This window comes from Amblyomma americanum, chromosome 1 (genome assembly GCF_052857255.1).
Source record: "Amblyomma americanum isolate KBUSLIRL-KWMA chromosome 1, ASM5285725v1, whole genome shotgun sequence".
Lineage (NCBI taxonomy): Eukaryota > Metazoa > Arthropoda > Arachnida > Ixodida > Ixodidae > Amblyomma > Amblyomma americanum.
In genome coordinates, this window is record NC_135497.1 from 189,850,188 (window position 1) to 189,873,166 (window position 22,979).

The window sequence follows — 22,979 nt, forward strand, 5'->3', positions numbered from 1 at the left end:
AAAAAAACAGAGAGAGAGAGAGAGAGAGAGACAAAATAAGTCAAATAGCCTGACAATTGCGTAAACTGTTGCCACTCCTTATGTGGCATTGTAAGATAAGGGCAGAGGTTGAGGCTATTGTTGGCTACAAGAATTGCAAGGGGTCAGTGCCCATGGCTAAGAAGTCCCGGACCTTGTTCAAGGTAAGCTGAAAGGTACTTTCTGGCGTGAAGCGTAAACACAGCCACAGTGTGACAGGCTATGTCTATGCTCGACGTGCACGTAGCGCTGATTCAGGGGTTATGAAATGAAGCGTGCTGGTGCTAGAACATAGCTCTAAATTTGATTATGTAGCAGATTTCGATTCACATAATTTTTTTCGTTGTATCCTTCAACATAATTTCGCCGCTCTAGCAATGCGAAATGAATGCAGAACGCTCAGTAACAGCACACATAACACAGCAAAGTGGCGTTAAAAGGTAATTCACAGCAAGGTCAGATTTTGAAAGTAGTTCATTCTAACCAAGGAAATCTGTAAGAAACCATAATGCGCGGTACAGTGCCTTGGACTTATGCGTGCGTTGAAATCATCTCTTTTTCGCATCCACAGCTCGGTGAAAGAACAAAGCATTTATAGAGATAAGGACAACCTCGTAGAAAATTTCCAATACGCATGCAAATTGACACAATGAATTCAGTAACTTACCTTGGCTAGCACCTGTCACCACGGCACGTTTGCCGCCAAAAGAGACCTCCATAGCAAAAATCACGGCGTCGAAGACCTTTCGACGTCTTGAGCCAGCGCGCAACTACACAACGCGCGACTTCTCTGGCCGCGCTTCCAGGAAGTTACTTGAGCCGTGGCGTATTGAATGCGGCTACGGTGAGACGTGCAGCTCCAAGATCAGATACAGAGAATGATAAAAAACGCAGCTGAAGATGTGAAACACGCGGAAATTACGCAAGTGTGCCGTACAAGGCTTTCCGCAGCAGCCACAGGCATGCCACAGGAAAAGGCCGAGGCCATGTTTACACTCGGACATCACATGTTTCGGTTTCGGTTTTGTGAAATGAAAATTGGTTTTCGAACCCGACCGCGGCGGCTGCGTTTTTATGGAGGAAAAACGCTAAGGCGCCCGTGTGCTGTGCGATGTCAGTGCACGTTAAAGATCCCCAGGTGGTCGAAATTATTCCGGAGCCCTCCACTACGGCACCTCTTCTTCCTTTCTTCTTTCACTCCCTCCTTTATCCCTTCCCGTACGGCGTGGTTCAGGTGTTCAACGATATATGAGACAGATACTGCGCCATTTCCTTTCCCCCAAAAACCAATTATTATTATTATTTTGGGGAAAAGAAAATGTCACAGTATCTGTCTCCCATATCGGCGGACACCTGAACCGCGCCGTAAGGGAAGGGATAAAGGAGGGAGTGAAAGAAGAAAGGAAGAACTGCAGATTTGGCTAGCTGGTGTTGATACATAGTGGTGGTTCAACAGCGCAAACGCACCCAGACTAAGTAAGAGACGAGACACACAAACCAGCGCTGAAGGGAGAAAGGTGCCGTAGTGGAGGGCTCCGGAATAATTTCGACCACCTGGGGATCTTTAACGTGCACCGACATCGCACAGCACATGGGCGCCTATAGATGCGTTTCGCCTCCATCGAAACGCTGCCGCCGCGGTCGGGTTCGAACCCGGGAAATCCGGATCAGTAGCCGAGCGCCCTAACCACTGAGTCACCGCGGCGGGCCGGTGTTGTGCGCAACTACTACGGTTTTTGAAGAGCTATATTAAACAGCGCTACGGAAAACAAGAGAAGTACAAACACGTCCTTCTCTTGTCTCGTCTTCTGTAGCGCTGTTTTATCTAGTTCTTCAAAAATGCACCAACCAGCCCGTATTTGCCCTCTTCTATTCTTCGGTTCTGCGCGTTTTGCGCATCGTACTCGCATGATTTTTTCATTCATTGTAAAACATGACGGAGGGGAGAATAGGAAGCCACGCAGAGGAATGTCTGCTCAATGAATGCATGCAATCGGATATGAAATAAAACCTAAAGTGTTTAATGGTTTAATTATCGAGTTCAAGGAAGGGGCGGAGCTTCCTCCTGCCACTTGACTTGGCAGACAGCGCGCTGGTTTTGATGGCCACTGGCGGTAAAAATATAGCAGCTGGAAGAGTCAGTGACTTAATCATGAAGTCAGTGACTTGCTCAGATCAGTTGTCTGTTCGCGTTACATCAGTAGAAACATCGGCATTGCTTCTGGGGCCTGCTATATGTTTACTAAACATTGCAGCTCGCAACTTTATGCATAAAAGGAGGCTAATTGCAGTGAACTGGGCTCTTGAATATAGCTCCCTGGCAGGGTCGGCCCAACAAGCAGACGCGAGCAATGTTCATGCGTCCTGTAGTTACAACTTTTGGATACTGTTTTGTGTAATCTCTCCCTATTTTTCATCATCGGCTTTTTGTGTAAAGCATGCCCAAAAAGCATGTCAGACGAGTATGTCTACATAATTTTGCTTTATGCGTACTGTGCTCCAGTTACCATGCAGGCACGCCCTACAACATAAATTGTATTCAACAAAATGTTAGCGCTGCGATTTGACTATCCTGTATTCGCCTGTGAACTTATCGAAAAACTTTGGAACTGAAAATAAGTTTCCACACCGCATTAGTTTCGCCATAAACTTTGCATCTTGTTCGTGAAACTTGCAGCAGTTCAGCGCTAGTCCGCTTAAGAAAAATTGGTGAAAGGTAGTCTACAAGGCAGCCGTTTCCCTCGTCCCGCGGAAGGGATATTTGCGATACGACGAAGGGCATGATTTTGGAAGCGCTCCCAGCTGGCCAACCGAAAGCGTCGTTCGCTTCTAGGGAGCACTAGTGAGCAGAAACGCCGCGGAGAAACGACCAAAGAAGAAACGGTGCAGGGGGGGGGGGGGGGGGGGGGGGGCTTGCTTGCTTTTTAATTCAGTTTTGTTGCCGGTTTTTCTTTAATTGAGGCGCTATTTAACTCGTCGACCCGAACTTCTAAAACGAAGTGCCTGCTAACATAAGCTTCGCTTGTGGGATGCGGGCATGTCTATGCACCCGAAGAACCAGCCGCCGAAGAGCGTCCTCAGCCAGAGAGCCGAAAGCGATTGACAGTTTTCTTTGCTTCGCTTTCTTTTTCTTTTGCAGCATGAGTACAAAAAAAAAATCGGTGGCAAATTCATTTGGACTGTGGCACTAGGACTGTGAGCGAATTAAACTATTAATTTGGGGCCCATGCCATGAACAAAGGCAGTCTACATAGCTGCAAGCAGTCGTGGCAAACTTACGCACTTTAATATCGGAGGAATAATTAAGATACACCAGAAAGTAGCCAATAGCTTGTGGAGGAGGAACTTTATTTACACAACGAGGGCATGGGGGTAGTGTCGTTTTTCCTCAGTTCAGGACCGCATTAGTTCTTGCCGACCGTCTAGCCCTTTTGACCAGCCTGATATTCCGGTCCAGGTCGCTGTTCAGCTCACTCTCCCAATGCCCTGGTTTCGGATCGGGGGTTCATTCTATTGCTTTATATCTTTTAAATGCCAATACCCATGTGGTATGGATGTTTCGCCCCAGTGAGGGCAGTGCGGCTCGTATTGCGTGGAGAACATGACATGTACTCTTTCTTTTTTTTGGGGGGGGGGGGGGGGTATAAGGGCCTGTTTGCAACAGTCGTGATTCCAAGAGCTGGAATCAATGAGATTATCTTGTGTGAGCTAGGAACACTGCAAAAAGAGGAGAAACCACACGCTCACTGGACTAAATGTTTAGAAGGTGCATATACATGGAGCCAAAATAACACCATTTATCGCAATGATCAAACACATGGAAACCAAAAATGTGCCCCATTTACCTCCAGTTATGGTTTAGGGCAGTTCATATTTAAAAAGAAACAAAAAAATTGTAACTAGCTCTGAAGGTGAATATAGGCATAAATTAAACCAACCAGTGTTCAATTTATGCTCATAGCTTGCTCTGCAAGTCCTTTATCATTTGTGATTTTGGGCGTGCGAAGTCCAGGGTTCTTGGACATGAACTTTAATTGTGAGGCAACTGTGGAATATTGCAAGGTAAGGCTCCATTCTTCCGGACCCCGTAGAGTATCTGTTACGGGTCCAATTGGACCTATTTCTGGAAATGTGGCGGAAAGTATGAAGGTTGCTTCACTTCCGCCACCGTTTGGCCCGGTATTGCACTACCTCCGGGAATGGCCTTGTAATTAGCGCGTCTTTACTATCATGTCTTTGTATCCCATCTTTCAACTCTCCTACTATCTGCGCGTGGTAGCGATTGTGGCTCGGCTTGAGCCAGTGAGCAGGCCTGTTCACTTTCCTTTTCTTTCTTCCTGGCAGCAACAGACAGACAGACAGACTTCCGATGCGTAGCAAAATATTTCCAAGTTTGTCCATTGCTCGCACCAAGCAGTTAGGACTGCCACAGAAAACCAATGTGGAAAGTTTTTGACGATAGCAAAACAATGAAAGCCTGCCGAGGCGAGATCTGTGGATATATTGATTGTTATAGTGCGATCTTACGACGTACGAAAATATTACGTTCACAAATAACTTCCCATTGAAAAATACGCTGGCCCAGAATTTCTGGGCATGAGGCGGCAAATAAGTGGCAAAGAAGGGAAGAAAAATGGTAGGGTTTTAACGTAGTTAAACAGGGTACACGCGCGAAAGCATGTGTTTAGCTTAACTGGCTCACGGTTTTGCTTTGCTGGGTCGTCGGCACGTCTACCGACGATATTAGACTCAGGTTAAGCCCTGATCGAGGCCATACCTCAACAAAATAACGAGTGCTCACTGAGGCTCACTCACAAAAGTTTGGTCAACATACGAGCTCACTCAAACTCACACTCACAGAGGGCTGGGCTCACTCGAACTCATGAACTCAAGCTCATTTATGATCAAAACTCACTTGGGCTCACTCAGACTCACCACTCATTCGGGGTCAACCGCTCATATCGACTCACGTCTCACTCAGACTCACAACTCATCTAGGCTCACTCACTCATTTCAACTCACGACTCACCTGGACTCACGGCTCATCTGGGCTCACTCATTTCGACTCAAGACTCATGTTTACTCACTCATTTCGGCTCACGACTCATCTGGGCTCATTCATTTTGTCTCACAATTCATCTTGACTCATCTGCGCTCACTCATTCGGGCTCACTCGCCCATTCCAACTCTAGACTCAGCCAGTCTCTCCTTGACTTAAGACTCCTATAAGCTCACTCATCGGACAGATAAATCTGCTTTACGCCCAACGGCCCATGTTACGTGCCTGAAAGAACATTTACATGTGGAAAATATAGCACCTGTACTTGTACTTTTGTAGCTATAGTTACATTAATCTAGCATTTCGAGCCTTCAGCGTAGGGGCGCCGTGGCCCGTGGCAGCGTCGCGGACTCCGTGGCTGGTCACGTGGTGCGGAGCAGGTGCCGGCGGCGCGGCGCGCCGGCGAAACTAGAGCTGTGTGCAGCGGCATCGGCGCGCCGCCGCCGACTGCCCTCCGGCCGACTGCCCTCGCTGCTCCGGTCGTGCTCTTGTGTTCGGGGGTCCTTCGGCTGGCGGGCGCCTCAGTATGGTGAGCCACCCACCTACAAAGGCTCTTGCCTTTGAGGTCGTCGTCCCTGAGGGGGCTAGTCCGGGGGATGTCGTCGATGCGACAGCCTCCGCAGTTGGATTGGAAGAAGTTTACTGTGTATAGCACTTCGGTGGACGCAATTATCAAGTAACCATGAAGAATGAAGCCGCCATGGCTGCAATCGTTGAAGCGTCCTGCCTCATCATCGGCAAGGAACGCGTCGCCATCGTCCCCCTGAGCCCGCAGGTGACTCAGGTGACTGTTCTTTTTCTACCCGCCCGCGTACCAAGTGATGCCCTTGCCAAAGCTCTTTCCCCTTATGGCAAGGTGCTGCACATAAGTCGCGGCATCATGGGGTCGCTTCCCACTGTCACCACCGGGACGCGGTACGTCCGAATTGAAATGAAGCCGGAGTCGCCCATGCCTAACTACTTCAAGGTCGCTGGCCACCGCGTGGCATGCGATTACAAAGGCATGCAGCGTGTTTGTCGGCGCTGTGGGTCGACTGCACACTTCAGGGCACAGTGCACGGCTCCGTTATGCGCCCATTGCAGGGTCTTTGGGCACCAAGGCCAAGGTTGTGTGCTGCCGTGTCGACGTTGTCGTGATCCACACGCTACCGTAGCATGCGCGATCAAGCCCTCGTACTATGAGGTTGCGGCCCGACCTGCACCTCTGCCGGCCGCACAGGCAGCCGATGAAGCCATCATGGAGCCCGGCGTTTCCGACGCTGACGCTGTTACGGGTGGTTCCTCTGCGTCTCAGAGTGTCTGTGTGGAAGAACCGGTGCCTGCGGCTGATGCGTCCAGTGATGCACCAAGCAAGCCGACAGTAAATGTGCCTGCTCTATCAGCCTCAGTCTCTCCAAGTGCACCTGCCGCTACGGAGGCCGAGCCCATTGTGCCCCTGCAAGTCTCTGATGCTGGGGACAAGCCGCGCGGCAGCGCGCAGCCAACGTTGCGGCTTTGAGCAACAACGCCAACATATATGAGGCCGATGATGACGAGAGCAGCTTGTCGTTCTCATCTTCTTCAGTTAACCTCGCCATTGACGAGACTGTCATCGTGCCTGGGCAGGAGCCGACGCCGCCGTCAGCGTCTCCTTCCTCATTGAGGTTATACGTAGGCACAGATATTTCGCCTGGGCAAAAGCCAAGGCCATCTCCTGACGTGGAAACTGTGCAGTCGCCGTCCTGTTCTACATCGAGGATTAGTGCCAGCACTTCTAGTACCCTGTCTTCGGATATTGAGATGGACGGTTTGAGTTCTGGCTTAAAGCGTCGACATGCGTCGACTACGGACTCGGACATTTACGCTGGTCGGCCAAGGAGGCCTCGTGCCTGGTCGGACCCTACGAAAAAAGTGAGGTGGTTTGGCGCCGTTCGCGGCGTGTTTTGTATTGCCTTAACATCACAACTCCTCGTTTTATTTTTCATTTCCAAAATGACTACCCATAACATCATTACTCTTAACGTGCATGGGTTCCGCATTTTTATGAAGCAGGCCGAGGTGGTCGCATTCGTTCGTTCATCGGGCTGCGATATCCTCTGCCTGCAAGAAACCAATTTTTAAGCGAAAGCTTTACTGGCCGCGAACTTGCGATTTCGCCGTGGCGGTGCTCCGAGGAGACACATGACGTCACAACGCGCGCCTTGCCGTGAATATTTCTCTCTCTCGCTCCCTAGTCACTACTGCGCATGCGCCACTAGTAGCACCGAGCCACAAGTGTCCCGCCGATGCGCAACGCCGCGCCTTTCCTAATAATAATAATAATAATAATAATAATAATAATAATGATTGGTTTTTTTGTGAAAGGAAATGGCGCAGTATCTGTCTCATATATCGTTGGACGTCTGAACCACGCCGTAAGGGAAGGGATAAAGGAGGGAGTGAAAGAAGAAAGGAAGAGAGGGGTGCCGTAGTGGAGGGCTCTGGAATAATTTCGACCACCTGGGGATCTTTAACGTGCACTTACATCGCACAGCACACGGGCGCCTTAGCGTTTTTACCTCCATAAAAACGCAGCCGCCGCGATCGGGTTCGAACCCGAAAACTCCTGATCAGTAGTCGAGCGCCCTAACCACTGAGCCACCGCGGAGGGTAGGTTAAAGATCCCAGCTGTCGCGTGGAACGCGCTGTGTTTTCGTGCTGTGTCTTCGTGCTGTGCCCCGCGCCAAATCATCTGTGGGGATTTTAACGCCCACCATAGTGCGTGGGGCAGTACGCGCCACTCCGCGCGTGGAGACGACCTGCACGACGCAGCAACGCAGCTGGGACTCACCCCCTTGAACACCGGCGAGCCTACCTTTCGACGACGCGGAACAACCGGCTCCTGCATCGACGTTGCCTTCGCATCCAGAGGCATCGAGGCGACATGGCGCCGATCACCATCTCTCTGGGGCTCGGATCATTACTCCATCCTAATTGAACCCACTGCGATGGAGGCGCGCCCCAAACGTGCCTACTCCATTACCAACTGGAGTGCGTTCAGGCGGGCGGTCGACGAGGTGGCGGCCACTGGCGCAGATTTCTTTTCAAGTCTAGTCCGAAGCGCTCTCGCAGCCACCCAACGAGCAGAGGTAAGGGCAGGGCAGCCCACACCTGATATGAAGCTGCCCATTCTGCTCGAGAAGAGAGATCGCGCAGAGCGACTGGCGCGACGGACTGACAGAGCCGCCGACTGGACTGTCTACAACCGCTTGGACGCAGCAGCGCGCCGCCACGCCAACAAGCTATACCGCCGGCAGTGGGCTTCACTATGCCAAAGGATGGAGGAAGATGTCAGCTCGCAGAGGCTGTTTGACACCCTGCGGCGCATCACCGAACCACAGGCAAACCGTCAACCGCTGGCCGCCCTCGCAATCTCCAGCGGGCTCAGCTTTGTAGAATTGGCAGAGCGGTTTGCCGATCGGTTCGCGCCGCCCAGCCCCGCAAACGCCGCTAACATAGCTGCTCCTGAGAGCCCCAGAAGCGACGCCAGTCCCTCGCCCGTCGCCTCGGAAGGTCCATGTGATGCGCCGTTCACCGCGGCGGAATTGAACAATGCGCTGCAGCGCTGCCGCCGCCGCTCGGCGCCCGGACCGGACGGGGTGACATACCAAATGCTGCGAAACCTGGATGCGCAGCAACGACAGATCCTCCTGCAGCAGATCAACCTGGTGTGGGAACGCGGGGAGCTACCGGAGGATTGGCGAACCGCGGTCGTTTGTCCCATCCGAAAGGCAGGGCGCCCACCTACGGAGCTGAGCGGATACCGGCCAGTGGCATTAACATCGGCGGCAGGTAAGCTCATGGAGCATATGGCGTTGCAACGTCTGAACGAGCGGGCTGCGGAGGCTGATTTGTTTTACGAGCGGCAGACGGGTTTCCGTGGGATGCGGTGCACGGCTGATTCTATATCGGACGTTGTTACAGCGCTGGAGCATGCCAGGGCAGCAGGCCAGGTTGCGCTGCTGCTGCTACTGGACGTCTCGGGCGCTTTTGACAACGTTCACCGCGCACCAATTCTCGCTGTGCTTGAGGGGGCCGGTGTGAGCGGGCGCCTTTTGCGATACGTTCATGGCTTCCTGAGCGGGCGCACCATGCGCGTACGAGTAGGGGGTAAGCTCTCCAATCCTCGCCCGGTCGACATGGGCGTGCCGGAGGGCTCTGTCCTATCACCATTTCTGTTTAATGTGGCCATGTCGGTGGTGCCGGCCTCCCTCCCCACGAGCGGGCGACACCATGTGTACATGTCCATATATGCAGACGACATAGCTCTGTGGTGCCGGGGACCACCAGGCGAGGCGTTCCGCGTGCGGGGGTGCCTTCAGGGAGCCCTGACCGCAATCGACGCCAGCTTGCGCGGCCTTGGTCTGTCGCTGAGCGCGGACAAATCGGTGGCCATGGCCTGCGTTTCGCGCTCGCGCGCGCACCTTGCGCCACTGTCACTGGACGGGACTCCGATTCCTTGGCGTAAATCGGTGCGGTACCTTGGCCTGGACATCGACTGGCGCCTTTCCTTCCGTCCCGCGGCGACCAAGGCCTGTCTGCAGATGAAGAGGATCACCACCGCCGTGCACAAGCTCACCGCTCGAGGCCAGGGCATCTCCCAGCAAGCCGCGCTGCGTCTATACAATGCCGCAGCTTTGGGGGCGGTGCTCTATGCGCTGCCGCTCGTCACGGTGCGCAAGCCGTGCTGGAAGAAGCTCGAGCTTCAGCACCGTAAGTCCCTGCGCGTGTGCCTAGGCCTGCCCAAAAACTCGCAGTGCGCCGCAACGTTGGCCGAGGCAGGAGCGTGGCCCCTTGAGCTCCAAGCAGCGCGCAGGGCACTGAATCACATCGACCGGCTTCACCGCGCACCGGACGGCGGCTCGCTGCTGCAGCGTATGCGCTCGCACCCGCGCTCACGAATGGGCGCGGCGCTGCTCGAGTATGAGCAATTGACCCAGCCCCCCCCCCCCCCCCCCCTACGGCTCCTGCGCGCCCTGGCCTGCTGCCTCGGAGGTACAGCGAGAGATCGTCGGCATCGCGGGAAAGCGGAGCACACCCCTCTGCGCTGTGCAGCAGCTGGCCAGAGCCGTCATACACGAGGAGCTCCAGGACCATCTCCTCGTGTACACCGACGGCTCAGTGGCCCGCGACAGCTGCTCCCTTGCTGCGGCGGCCACCATCCCCGCCCTGCGACTGCACAGCCAGCAACACGCAACCTTCCTGGGCTCCTCCACCACGGCGGAGTTGATGGGGATCCGGCTCGGGCTGGACCTGCTGCTCACCCTCGGCCCTCCGCCGCTCAGGAGTGCTCTGCTGTGCGACTCCCGCGCCGCCCTCAGCCGCCTGCAATCTAATGGCCGCGGTACCCCACTAGTGCGGGAAATTCGCTCGCGCATCGAGCGCCTCGCGCAGAAAGGTTGTGCCGTGCGTGCACAGTGGGTGCCCGGTCACTGCGGCATCGCCGGCAACGAAGAAGCTGACGACCTCGCGACCGCTGCACACCAACTACCTGCCAGCGATCTCCCCCTTGCGCTGGAGGACGTGCGTACGGCCATTCACGACCATCTCCGAAAGCAGCACCCCGACCCACGCATCGCGGGAGGTGAGCGCATCGACAGTATCACCGGCTGTCGCGCACTTACACGGTCGCAACGTGCAATGATCCTCCGCGCGCGCATTGGCTGCGTGTGGCCCGGGGAACGACGGGTGCGTCACGGAATCGCGACAAGTGATGTGTGTGACGGATGCGGTGCAGTGGAAACACTAGAACATCTGCTCCTTCGCTGCTCCGCGTTCGCCGATGCTCGTCGCGATATGCTCTCGGCCTATAGGGCGCAGGGCATACTACCAGACTCCATCAAGACGCTATTGTGGCCGCAGGGCAGTGCGCGCACTCGTGAACGAACTTTGGTGAGCCTCTGTGCATTCCTCGAACACACGGGCTTGACGTCCCGTCTGTTCTCCGTCAGGTAGTTACACGCAGTGACCGAACGCTCCGCGAGTTCTACCTTGAACGATTAATAACTGGACGCCCCACTCCAGTTGTAACCTACTCAGTGCTGTGCGCGTGTGTGATTTAATTCCTCTAAAATGAACTAATCACGCGCACAACCTGGACACATTTCTTATTGTGTAAATAGTTTGTACATATTACTTCTCCCCCTGTCCTCTATTCCTGTCCCCTCACCTCTTTCATTTCATTTCTCCATTCTGCCTGCTGTCCTTTATTTCCGCTGCCCCAGCTCAGGTGCTTCAGTATCGATGGCAGATGCCGGGGCTAGCAAAAATCTTTTCCTTCCTTTTCACTATTATTTTTAATAAAACCACTACCACCACCACCGGATCAGTTGCCGAGCCACCGCGGCGGGTTTCCTCAAAATCCAACTTTCAGTTTTCAGTTTTCTCTTTCTTCTTTCCAACCCGCCGTGGTGGCTCAGTGGTTAGGGCGCTCGACTACTGATCCGGAGTTCCCGGCCGACCGCGGCGGCTGCGTTTTTATGGAGGAAAAACGCTAAGGCGCCCGTGAGCTGTGCGATGTCAGGGCACGTTAAAGATCCCCAGGTGGTCGAAATTATCCTGGAGCCCTCCACTACGGCACCTCTTTCTTCCTTTCTTATTTCACTCCCTACTTTCCCCTTCCCTTATGGCGCGGTTATGTCCAATGATATATGAGACAGATACTGCGCCATTTCCTTTCCCGAAAAACCAATTATTATTTCTTCTTTCCGTTCCTCCTTTATCCCTTCCTTTACGGCGCGGTTCGGGAGTCCACCGAGATATCTGAGATGGTTCCTGTGCCATTTCCTTCCCTCAAAAAAAAAAACCTAACAAAAGAACTGAGCCGACCGCGTTCATAGAGCTCATTGGCGCAGACAACTTTCAAAGGCCGTTCATTTTCACGAAAGGAAAGGCGCACAACCGGCTCCGTGGGTTAGTGGAGACCTCAATCTCGCTTTCATGTACGTGGCGTTGGTGTCCAACTGCTAAAGCCTGCTTTGATTGTGTTCCGAACACAGGATAGGCAGCGCGCCCTCCCTGCCACCCTGGGAGGTGGCATGCAGTTAATGGTTGACCGCGAGAGATTGATCACCATATGAACGCTTCGGCCTAGCTATTGCTGTAGTGCCGCATGTCAGCCACAACGCTGTCAGCACTAATGCATTCAGGCGACATCGCTCTCTCACAACCGCCGCATGCATCAAAGCACGAATGAGGCGTCTGCATATCCAGGGAGCCAGTTATGCGCTCTTCCTTTTCTCAAAGCCATCGCCGTTTAGAACATTGCCAACGCCAACGCCAATAAACACAGTGAACGCCTCCATCTTTCGCTTTGTAGGTTTTGCATCGATTCTTTCTTCTCGTAATAATAATGATAATAATAATAATTGTTTTTTGGGGAAAGGAAATGACGCAGTATCTGTCTCATATTTCGTTGGACACCTCAACCGCGCCGTAAGGGAAGGGATAAAGGAGGGAGTGAAATAACAAAGGGGGAAAAAGGTGCCGTAGTGGAGGGCTCCGGAATAATTTCGACCACCTGGGGATCTTTAACGTGCACTGACGTCGCACAGCACACGGGAGCCTTAGCGTTTCGCCTCCATCGAAATGCAGCCGCCACGGTCGGGATCGAACCCGGGAACTCCGGATCAGTAGCCGAGCGCCCTAACCACTGAACCACCGCGGCGGGGTTCTTCTCGTACGCCAGCACGCGTTCTAGCAGCGTTGGCGTTCTTGTTTTGAACCGCATCCTCCTGCGAGACCATCATGTTATATACGATGCGCTTCGATGCGTACTGGCGTTCGACTGCACGTTTAACGCACTTCGCCTGAGAATTCTTTGCATCTATGAACCTGCGCATTCTAAATTGATACTCATTCTTTAAAGATCTAGCTGTGTATTTTCTTGGAGGACGTAACGTTGTGATGTTGGGCGATTTCAACTGCGTGCTCTATACGGTCGCTGATGTGCAGGGCCCTGGTAGGGGCAGGCCAGGCTGCAATGCGCGCGACTTGCGCCGCCTAGTCAACCAGTTTATGCTCACAGACGCTTATGAGCTCCTGTATGGCGGCGTCTTTGTGTGGACGGCGTCGCGGGTTATCGTCGAGCAGGTTAGACAGGGAGTATGTACCGACGGCCTTTCGAGGACAGCGTGTGTTGCTAACGTAATGACTCTGCCATCCTAGCCGGTATACATATCAGACCATCGCCCCTTTTTTCTGTCACTCGGGGTTCCGGCGCCTGCAGTGTCTCCTGACAGACCGTGGCGTTTCGATGTGTGCATGCTTCACGACGTCAGCACGAGAGAAATGCTAAAGCGGGCATTGCGTTTTAACGCGACAACTTTAAGGAGCTCGTGTCGCAGAAAAGCCGGTGTCGTCAGCGTCTTTGGCCGTGAGCGAAAAATGGCGCATCTCGGTGGACACCTGAACCGTGCCGTAAGAAAAGGGATTTTCCTTACGGCGCGGTATGGGTGTCCAGCGAGAATTGAGACGGGCGTCATTTCCTTAAAACCAATTTTCATTTCAATTTCTTTCCCTTACGGCGCGATTCGGGTGTCCACCAAGATATGTTGCCTTTCCTTAAAGTGTCCGGGCAAGAGGTCGCAACGAAGGACGATGACGTTCCGTGGATTCCTTGGTTATGCTGCAACACTCTGTCGCGTCCTGCTCTTAAAGGCGAAGCTTAAGAGAGAGAGAGAAAAAAACTTTATTGTTGGAGAGGAAGTCGGGGCACTCCCCTGGGTCTCCGGACGACCCCACTGCACTCAAGTGTTTATGTCCCTAAGGTCCATAACACTTGCAGCCCGGCCGGTGGCGATTGTCTGCATGGCCGGGTCCTCCGAGCGCAGCAGGGTCTCCCAGTCCTCCCAGGTCTTGAGGTCCTCTAGGCCGCGCGGGAGAGGGTCAGCCGGGCAGAGGGAGAGGATGTGGAGGGAAGAGGCGAATGGTTCTGGGCACAAGGTGCAGGCAGGAGTGGGGAAGGAAGGACGATAGTGGGCTAGGGTCAGGGGCGAGGGGAGTGTGTGTGTCTGTAGTTTGCGCCAGAGTGTTGCGTGTTTGTATCTAGGGAGGGCTGGGGCGGGGGGTAGAGCTGGCGCGAGGCTCTGTAGGCCTGCGTCATCTCGCTGAACGAGTGCATTCGCTCCCTCGCGAATCCCCGGACCGAGGCCACCTGAACCCGGTTTAAAGAACCTCGGGCTAAAAGGTTGGCGGCCTCGTTTCCGGGATTCCCGGAGTGCGCAGGCACCCATATAAGCTCTACATGGCGGGGTGGGGGTCCATCGGGTGAGCCCAGTATGCCAAAAGCAGGGACGTGGACTCGGCCTCGCGCAAAATTTAGAATTGCAGTTTTAGAGTCTGTTAAAATGTACTGGGCTTCCGTGCGGGTGATGGCAATTGCGATGGTGGCTTCCTCTGCAGCCTCTGGGGTGGTGTCTGGGTGGAGAGGTAGTGTGAGGAGGGCAGATGAAGAGGAGTCCACCACGGCTGCGGTTGTTTCGTCACCCGTGCAGGCGGAGTCCACCCATACGGCGTCCGGCTCGGAGCCGTACACTCGGTGGAGTGCCTTCGTACGGGCTCTGCGGGGCTGCTCATGGTGGGAGGGGTGCATATTTTTGGCAGTGGCTTGATGACCAGCTCTCGGTGAAGGGATCGAGGAATGGGGAGGAGGGTTGGGTCGTTGGCCGGTATTCTGATTCCGAGGGAGTCCACGATATACCGGCCTGTGGAGGTTTGTGTAAGCCTTATGTATTGGGCCTGTCGATGGGTCTCCACGAGTTCCCCGATCGTGTTGTGGAGGCCCAGGCCTAGTAATCTGTCTGTGGGGGTGTTGAGGGGAAGATGAAGTGCGACTTTGAATGCCTTGCAGATCGAGGCATCCAAAGCATTTATGTCGTTTTTTGATAGTTCTAGGTATGGGGTAGTGTAGAGCACACGGCTGAGGACAAAGGCATGAATGAGGCGACAGAGGTCGCGCTCCTTCATGCCTCTATGATGGCCCGAAACTCTGCGGATGAGATGCGATATCGCGCTTGCAACCTGCTTAAGTTCCTTGAGGGTGGTGGTGTTTTTGCCATCGTTCTGGATGTGCAGGCCCAATACGCGGAGGGTGTCAACCTCCGGTTCCGGGTCCCCATTCAGTTCGATGGCAATGGGGCAGCGGGGGGAGCGTTGGTTCTTAGGCCGGATGAGGAGCAGTTCGGACTTCTCTGGGGAACAAGAGTCCGATGTTCTGTGCATAAGTTTGGGTGAGGGTGGCTGCTTCCTGTAAGGTGTTCTCTATGTCGCCGTCACTGCCGTGGGTGGTCCACAGTGTGATGTCGTCGGCATAAAGAGAGTGCTTAAGGTGGGGAATAGTTGCCAATTTTCGGGCGAGGGGGATGAGGGTGATGTTAAAGAGGAAGGGGGAGAGGACGGACCCTTGATGGGTTCCGATACTCTGAAGCGTGTAGGAGGGGGAAGAGAGAGGTCCAAAATGTATCTCAGCCGTGCGGTCAGTGAGGAATGCTTGAATGTAGGCGTACGTGCGCGCACCCACATTCAATGGAAATAGGGCAGTCATGATCGCCTGATGTTCGATGCGATCAAAAGCTTTGGAGAGATCCAAAGTTAAGACTGCCTTTGTGTGACCAGGCAGAAGCGGGTCGAAAATGTCATGTGTGAGTTGCAGCATGGCGGCCTGTGCGGACAGATGGGGGCGGAATCCCACCATGCTATGCGGGTATAGATTGTTGTCCGCCATGTGCGAAGCTTAAGCGTCCTCCAAGTTTTTGTATTGGAGGATGTCTCTATTTCGCGCCGAGTGCGCCAGCCGCCGCCGGCCTGGAGACCAGTTCGGCTCCACGGCGAGGCGAGCGTTGTAACGTCATGTGCCTCCTCGGAGCACCTCCTCGGCGAAATCGCAAGTTCGCGGCCAGTAAAGCTTTCGCTTTAAAACCTTGTGCACGATGGGGTTCAAACCACCATACTTCCGTTCCGCAGCTGAGCGTGCTAACGAATACGCTACTTCCTGAAGCTGCGTGCTAACGACTACGCTACTTCCCGCCAACGCATATGTAGTTCTTGTCTAGGACGCTGGAGTGTGTTTGCAGAAAGGCGCCGAATCAGATGGATGCCTCCCAAATGCCCTTCAATGTCCCCAGCATTTCTGAATGACAAACAACTATGTACTTAGTTCACATTTTAACCCCACATCAGTGACACAAGCAGCAACACCGCGCTAAAGGCTCTCGCCTCACCGCACTTTAGGTAAACAAAGTGCCCCCTGAATTTTTGGTTTCTCACGTACCCGTCGACACACTAGCTACTCCGTAAAGGAAGGGGAAGGGAGCATGTCAAGATATCGTGGGCGGCTGTGGGTTGGTTGGCGCCGAAGTTACAATTAATCGGGCCAACCTGCCCATCACCGCACTCTCCGTAAGTTCGGAGGGGGAGGAGCGACAAACTTCTCCACCCCGCGTGCGAAAGATTGCGATTCGACTGCTGACCGGCGATAGGGGCCACGCCTGATTAGTCGTTGACCGGAGGCATGAGGCGTAGGCAAGTTCCGTAGCGAATTAATTTAATTAGGCAAACAAGAACCAAGTATTACAATATGTCCGACAAGGTAGCGCCGTACACGGACGTGACGCAAATAACACAAGCACCAATTGAACACGTTAACACAACAATTAACACAAAGAAACATCAGGGCGATTCCTATACAAAAATGTTACGAGACGGAAGTACAGTACAAAGGATTACAATGAGAAACACAGAATTCAAAAATACAAAGATAAAAGAGTTGAAGTGAGTGGTGAGAAACGATGGCTTAGCTGCGGAGTGGCAAGGTCCGGTCGCAGGGAGCGTCGGGCTGCGGTTGCTCGTCGCGGTGCTGATGGGGGCTTGTGAATACGGGCGAACTTGGGCCTCGCGTCTTCGGGACCACCGTCGCCGCGCTCTACGCGTCAGATCTCCGCCTAGGCTCTTTGCCGACCACTTCCCTGGCTGACCTCACTCACGACCGCACGCACCGAAATCTCCAGACCAACTGCCAGCGCGCGGCGTTCCCGTCGCCCCCTTCGCATGGAAAATAATGAAAAAAAAACAACAGGGGAAAAAAAGACTCTTCAGGAGCCATGCACAGAGGAATGCAGCTCCCAAAAAGAAAAAAAAGAACACATGAAGGAATGTCGAAAGAATTCGGCACAATGCCTTAATTCCACGAGGAGTCATTGGGGGCCGCGAACAGTGCCGGGGCATTCAATACGCTTCTGCTGTTCCCAACACGTGCAAGCGCTTGCCACCTGGATGGCAACAATGCTATATAGGAGGGGGGGGGGGGAGTAGTTTTGAGTGACCCCTCCAGCGCTATGGTGAGAATGCCGTTCCCCCGCGGGGGAGGGGGAAAAAGTCGTTGACGCCGCTCCGCGACAGGTTTCTGGGAAACAAAGGTCAAAGCTGGACAGGGCAGGCATGAACTTTGTGACAGGGCAGTACACCAATGTGTGGTACCATTCTCATTTTGGAGTTTCATAAAGGGGGCTGGCGCGAAAGCCGAGCCCCGACTACCAAAAATTACATGCTCCTCCTACCCCATTTAGGAGTAGTGGCGTGCTTCAGCCTTCCGAAGTGCAATGGCAGGCCTCGGCACGGGGCCACGGCCTTGTTGATCGCCGGTGACCCAGCACCAGGTAAGTATCCAAAGACCGACCGAAATCGGATGTCATGCGATCCATACCTCTGTTCTGTACCAGTTGCCAATGCACTTCTTACGGAGTTCCTTTTTCTACATTAGGCGCAATTTTGTTCAAAACGCTAGAGCGGGACGGGGAGGGACCGCAGATAGGAAGGAGTAACTGAAGTTAACCTAATAAATGATTTTAACAACATGAAACAAAATAAATTAGGTGTCAGATGTGTTCGCACCTTGCAACGAAATCGAGTTGCGCGTGGGGCAGCGAACATGTAATTCGCAGCTACCTGTCTATTTTTTTTAATTTGATTTCTGGGGAAATTAAATGGCGCGGTATCTGTCTCACATATCATTGAACAGCTAAACGGCGCCGTAAGGCAAGGGATAAAGGAGGGCGTGAAAGAAGAAATAAAGTAAGAGGTGCCATAGTGGAGGGCTTCGGAATAATTTCGGAGAGAAGGGCTAACGCGGGCCTTGCGTTTTTCGGTTGTTGGGGCCACGCATGCTGACTGGGACCGTCTGAAGGAGCAGTGGCGTCACCATTGCGCCGCTTCTGGTCGAGTCCTTGAGGCTCGCGTCTCGGATGAGGTTCGCGTGGTGACGGCGAAACTGCGTGTAGCTCAGCGCATCCCGTCGCCATCGTCGCTTATGTGCGCATGGAAAGAGGAGCTTTCGGAGCGTCTACAGCGTCTTTTACGATCATCCTCTTTGACAGCGGCTGCATGGCGTTGTCGACGCAGTCCAACTGCTCATCCTGAGGTGCTTCGGTTTGTGTGCCAGGAGCTCTTGTGCCCTCAAGGCTTCGCTGCTTTTACAACTTCCGCCAGGGCTGTGGCCCAGCCAGTTGGCAAGAATTTCAGAGCGTTTTTCGTCAATTTCCGGGATATTGCTCAGTAGCTGCTTCTTTTTGATCACGATGACGTTTCCGCACACCCATTTTTTGCAGGCTTGCCGCAGGTTGCCGCTGAACTTAATGACGGCCTTAGGGCTCCGCCAACAACAAGTGAAATAAAGGAGGCATTAGATTCCATGAAACGAGGCTCAGTGCCTGGGTCAGATGGTCTTCCTGTGGAGTTCTATTTACAATTCTGGCATATTGTAGGCCCCATTTTCACACAAGTGGTAAAACTCTCTTTCACTCGGCATGTCTTTCCCGATTCATTTAAAAGAGGCCGCATTGTCTTTATTCCTAAAAAGTCTCCTTTCTCGACATGTCCGGCAGATTGGAACCCTATCACCCTACTAAATTCAGATTACAGAGCATTAGCAAAATTACTCGTTCGCTGTCTACGGGCTTTCCTCCCGTCCCTCATTTCCTGCCACCAGGTTTGCTCCATCCCGGGTCGTGAAATACATAGTTTATCTTCCGTAACGCAAGATATCCTAGAGTATACTATACGGCGGCGAGCACAGGGTCTTCTTGTTTCCCTCGATCAAGAGAAGGCGTTCGACTTTTTAGAGCATGATTATATTTTCGATACGCTCGATGCCTTCGGTTTCCTACCTTCTTACGTGCTTCTCATTAAAGAGATGTACAGAGACATTTCAAGCACCCTGTTCCTCGATGGCTGGGAAAGTACCGCACTGATGTTGGCCGTGGCATCCGTCAAGGTTGTCCGCTCTCCCCTCTTTTGTTTGTGTTAGCATTAGAGCATTTCCTCTTGGCAGTCAATCACCGCTCTTTAATATTAGAGTTCTGGACTTGCCAGGCAGTGAGGCAGTACGCGTCACCGCTTAAGCAGATGGCATCACACTCAGCTTAGCTGATGAACGCAGTATGCTCGAAGCTTTAAATGCTTTTCGTGAGTACGCCTTGTCGGGGGCTGCTCTTAATTATTCGAAGAGTCGTTACTTTTTTTCGGTCTCCTCAGACACGTATTTCATATGCGGTAGATTTGCAGTGGTGTGCGCAGATGCGCATTTTAGGCGTGACCTACGACTGTGCTGGAATATGGGATGGTATGTGGTTATCGGTCGTAGAGGGCATTACAGCTCGTGTGCGGAGGGCGCAGACATTTGATCTGGCTCTGCTTGAGAGGCGCTACCTGGTTCAGTCGGTCGTGCTGGGTGCCTTCTCGTATCTTTGCCACATTGTTAAAACACCCCTGCGCCTCATAAGGCGGATGCAGACTACAGTTTTTTCTTTTGTTTTTTGGTCGGGCGGAACCGAGCTTGTGGCTCGTGCTGTTCTTGGACAACCACGGGAGAGAGGAGGTTTTGCCTTTCCAACTTTGTCCATCACGTCCTCGTTGTTAGCTTTGAAGTGCATTCTGCGTATACTGCCGGGGGACGCGTCTTCAGCGCGAACCTTGGCGCGCTACTTTTTGGGCCCTTCTTTGCGCTTTTTGAATCCCTCCACCCCTGTTAATCATGGACCTCAATCAGAGCAGCCTACCGCTTTCTATGCTACGTCAGTGGCCTTTTTCAGACATGTAAGCGCAGTAGCACCTGATGCCAACATCGTTGCAGACCGTGTGGTGGACATCAGACATTTTAGTAGGGGTGTATGCATCTCTTGCTGCGTTGCGTACGCTGTGAATAGCGTAAACACGACACTTAGTTGACCGTGCCGTAGCGTCCCTCTCTCGAACGCGTAAACAGTAGCGCCATCTGGTGACAACACGTCAAAGCATATCAACGCTCAGTTGAAGAAATTTTTATACGTGACTACTGATAACTAGGGTGAGTGAATTGCGAGCCTTTTTTGTTCCAAGAATAAAAACTACGTAAACCGAAGAAAATGTGAGAATTGAGTAAAAGCTAGAAAACTGCTTCGCCAGGTGTTGCGACGAGGAAAACACACCACATTTTTGGTGTCTTCGGCTGAGCCGCACTGTCTCCGTGCTGGTGCTCAGGAAGTGACGTCAAATACTACACGAGTTGCTCTTCATCACGGTGCCAGCCGAACGTGCGGCGGCGTGCAGCGTGTTTCTTTCACCTCGAGCGCCATCTGCGAAGCTCGCGCGGAATTTGAGTTCACCAAACGACAGTTCAGCGAAAGTCATCGCCTGTGAGAAGTGTTGCTGGTGCCGCTGCACAATGAATTCAGTTCAGCTATATGTCGACGGGAAATGTTTTAAATGTGAGCTTACAAACGAATAACTGCAAACTCTTCAGTCAAGTAAGAAAAAAAAACTTTTTCTTTGAAGGATACCGGATGGGGAATGAAATGAACTTGGACTGCAAGGAGCCAGCCTGGCTTTTCATGGGTTGCTAATATTTGTGCGTTTTTCTGTCATTGAATATTAGATCCATCTAAAGTGCAAGAGGTCATAGCAACACTTCAAGAGGGCCAAGAGACATCCAGAGGGGATGACTTGGCAGGTAAGACGTCTGTTTAAAGCTGGCGCATATTTTACATCATCAAATTGGAGCGTGCAAAAATGGGACATCGAGTTAAAGGAGCCGTGAAAGTGTTTAAAACTGACTGAAAGTCACAACGACATCAATAAACGAATTTCAGAGAACAGGGAAAAAATATTTTACTTGCAGGTATGGCAACTCGACTCGTAACCTGATTTTGCCTTCTCCCAGAGTTTGCAGTATGCCCGTAAAGCAGACTACTGAAACCATTCGTGGAGAGCGCGACGTAACAGGGACGCGCCGTGAAAGCCGGTGTACTTCTAGAACATTGCTGTGCCACGCATGTTCTTCTGTCCTCTTTCAGTGTTAGCAGCCACGCAATCGATGTTAATTAAAATATCTGATCTTCAATGAAGACATCGTTTTCTGAAATGACCTGAAATGGGCGTAACCTAAGGCGTATGACGAGGTCGGATTCATATCTGGCAATGCATGGAGGGGACGGTTAGGGAATAGTATAATCTGTTCATTTGCATGTCATCAAATTTTTCGGTCCAAAGAAAAAAACGGTGAAGGATGCGGTTTGCCCATGCATGACAAGTCTCCGACCCGTTGTCCGCCCCTGGATTGCTGGACGCATGCATTATAAATGAGGTTCAGCAATTAAATTAAACATAAAATAAAATTTTTGCAATTGTGTTTTGTAAATTCATTGCAACCCCTTTATTCATTGTTTTGGCAGCGTTCAACTCACGTGCTGTGTTGAACACACACACACACACGCACGCACGCACGCACGCACGCACGCACGCACGCACGCGCACACACACACACACACACACACACACACACACACACACACACACACACACACACACACACACACACACACACACACACACACACACACACACGTGCGTGCGTGCGTGCGTGCGTCCGTACGCACGCACGCATAGAGAGAGAGAGACAGAGAGCTCGTTTTTGGGTTCAGTTTATTAAAAACATCATTGAAATGAAAATAACCACGGCGAACATGCAAAGAACAAAAATTAAAGTAACCTTTATGTAAAGAAAAAAATGAGTGAGACCCATTGCAACGCATATGCGTTTTTAAAGAGAACATGCTTTGTGCTATACAATGGAATACAGTATACAAATATAGTATACAGTATGTCATATCTGTTACAGATGGAGAGCCTTCCGGCAAAGAACTCGTCTCCGTGTGGGACGACAAAGAAGCACGCCTACTTCTTGAAAAAGTTGCCCTTTACATGCCCGACGTGGGCCCCATGAAGAAATTCAAGGACAAAAAAAGCATGTGGGCTGCGATCGCGGCAGAAGTGGAAACAGTGACAGGAAAAAACAAGAACCGCGTTGCAGTGTGAAAACCGCTTTAAGACGGTGAAGAATGTGGGAAGCCTGCTAGATTCCCGCCGTGGCGTCTGCGCGGCATCCCGCGTCGCCCTCTTTCCCTTTCTCCCGCCACGGGCGGCGGAGAGACGGCTGATGGCTAATCGCTGTCATTCGGCCGCAGCTCCGCCCCCGGCTTCCCAAGGGGCCTTTGCCATTGGTGACTTTTGGCGGGAATTCGGGACCCGTTTGGGGTGGTCGCGCGACCATCCGAGCGGGGCCCAGAGAGAGAGAGACCCCTCGGAGACAGCGTAAGGTGCGTACGTTACTGTTCGTCCGGGCCGGCCTCTGCCGTTCGGACCAGTTCATACTCGAGCTCGCCAGCGTGGGTCCTCGAACCGCCGCGGCTCGAGCCTGTCCAGGGGTCCAACGACCTCTGACAGGCGCACCTTGCGTTGACTGCCCACTCTCTCTACTCCTACAGGAGACGGACAGCCTGCGCTGCACCGTTTTCTAGACCGCCGTACGAGGGACGCCAAGCGCCCCAACGCACAGCGGAGGGGGAAACCCGAATCA

The 22,979-nt window shown here is 52.8% G+C and overlaps 1 protein-coding gene, 1 long non-coding RNA gene and 1 other non-coding gene across 4 annotated transcripts in view; 1 reads left to right on the plus strand and 2 right to left on the minus strand.

The window, feature by feature from the left end:
- LOC144114397 (L-xylulose reductase-like) overlaps positions 1–1,016 on the minus strand; it is a 35,600-nt gene extending 34,584 nt beyond the window's left edge. Inside the window, exon 1 of one of the 2 annotated variants that reach the window (XM_077648124.1) lies at positions 686–1,016. In XM_077648124.1, the coding sequence (XP_077504250.1) occupies positions 686–737 (52 nt within the window). In that variant the 5' untranslated portion in view covers positions 738–1,016. The remainder of the gene's footprint in view (positions 1–685) is intronic. The other variant, XM_077648125.1, reaches the window with a different exon arrangement.
- Positions 4–22,420, plus strand: LOC144114400 (uncharacterized). The gene is made up of 3 exons (XR_013311028.1): positions 4–182; positions 21,000–21,074; positions 22,242–22,420. It is a non-coding gene; the product is annotated as an uncharacterized LOC144114400 (long non-coding RNA).
- LOC144116889 (U1 spliceosomal RNA) lies at positions 17,594–17,756 on the minus strand. Its single transcript, XR_013312004.1, has one exon. It is a non-coding gene; the product is annotated as a U1 spliceosomal RNA (small nuclear RNA).
- Positions 22,421–22,979: the final 559 nt, after the last annotated feature.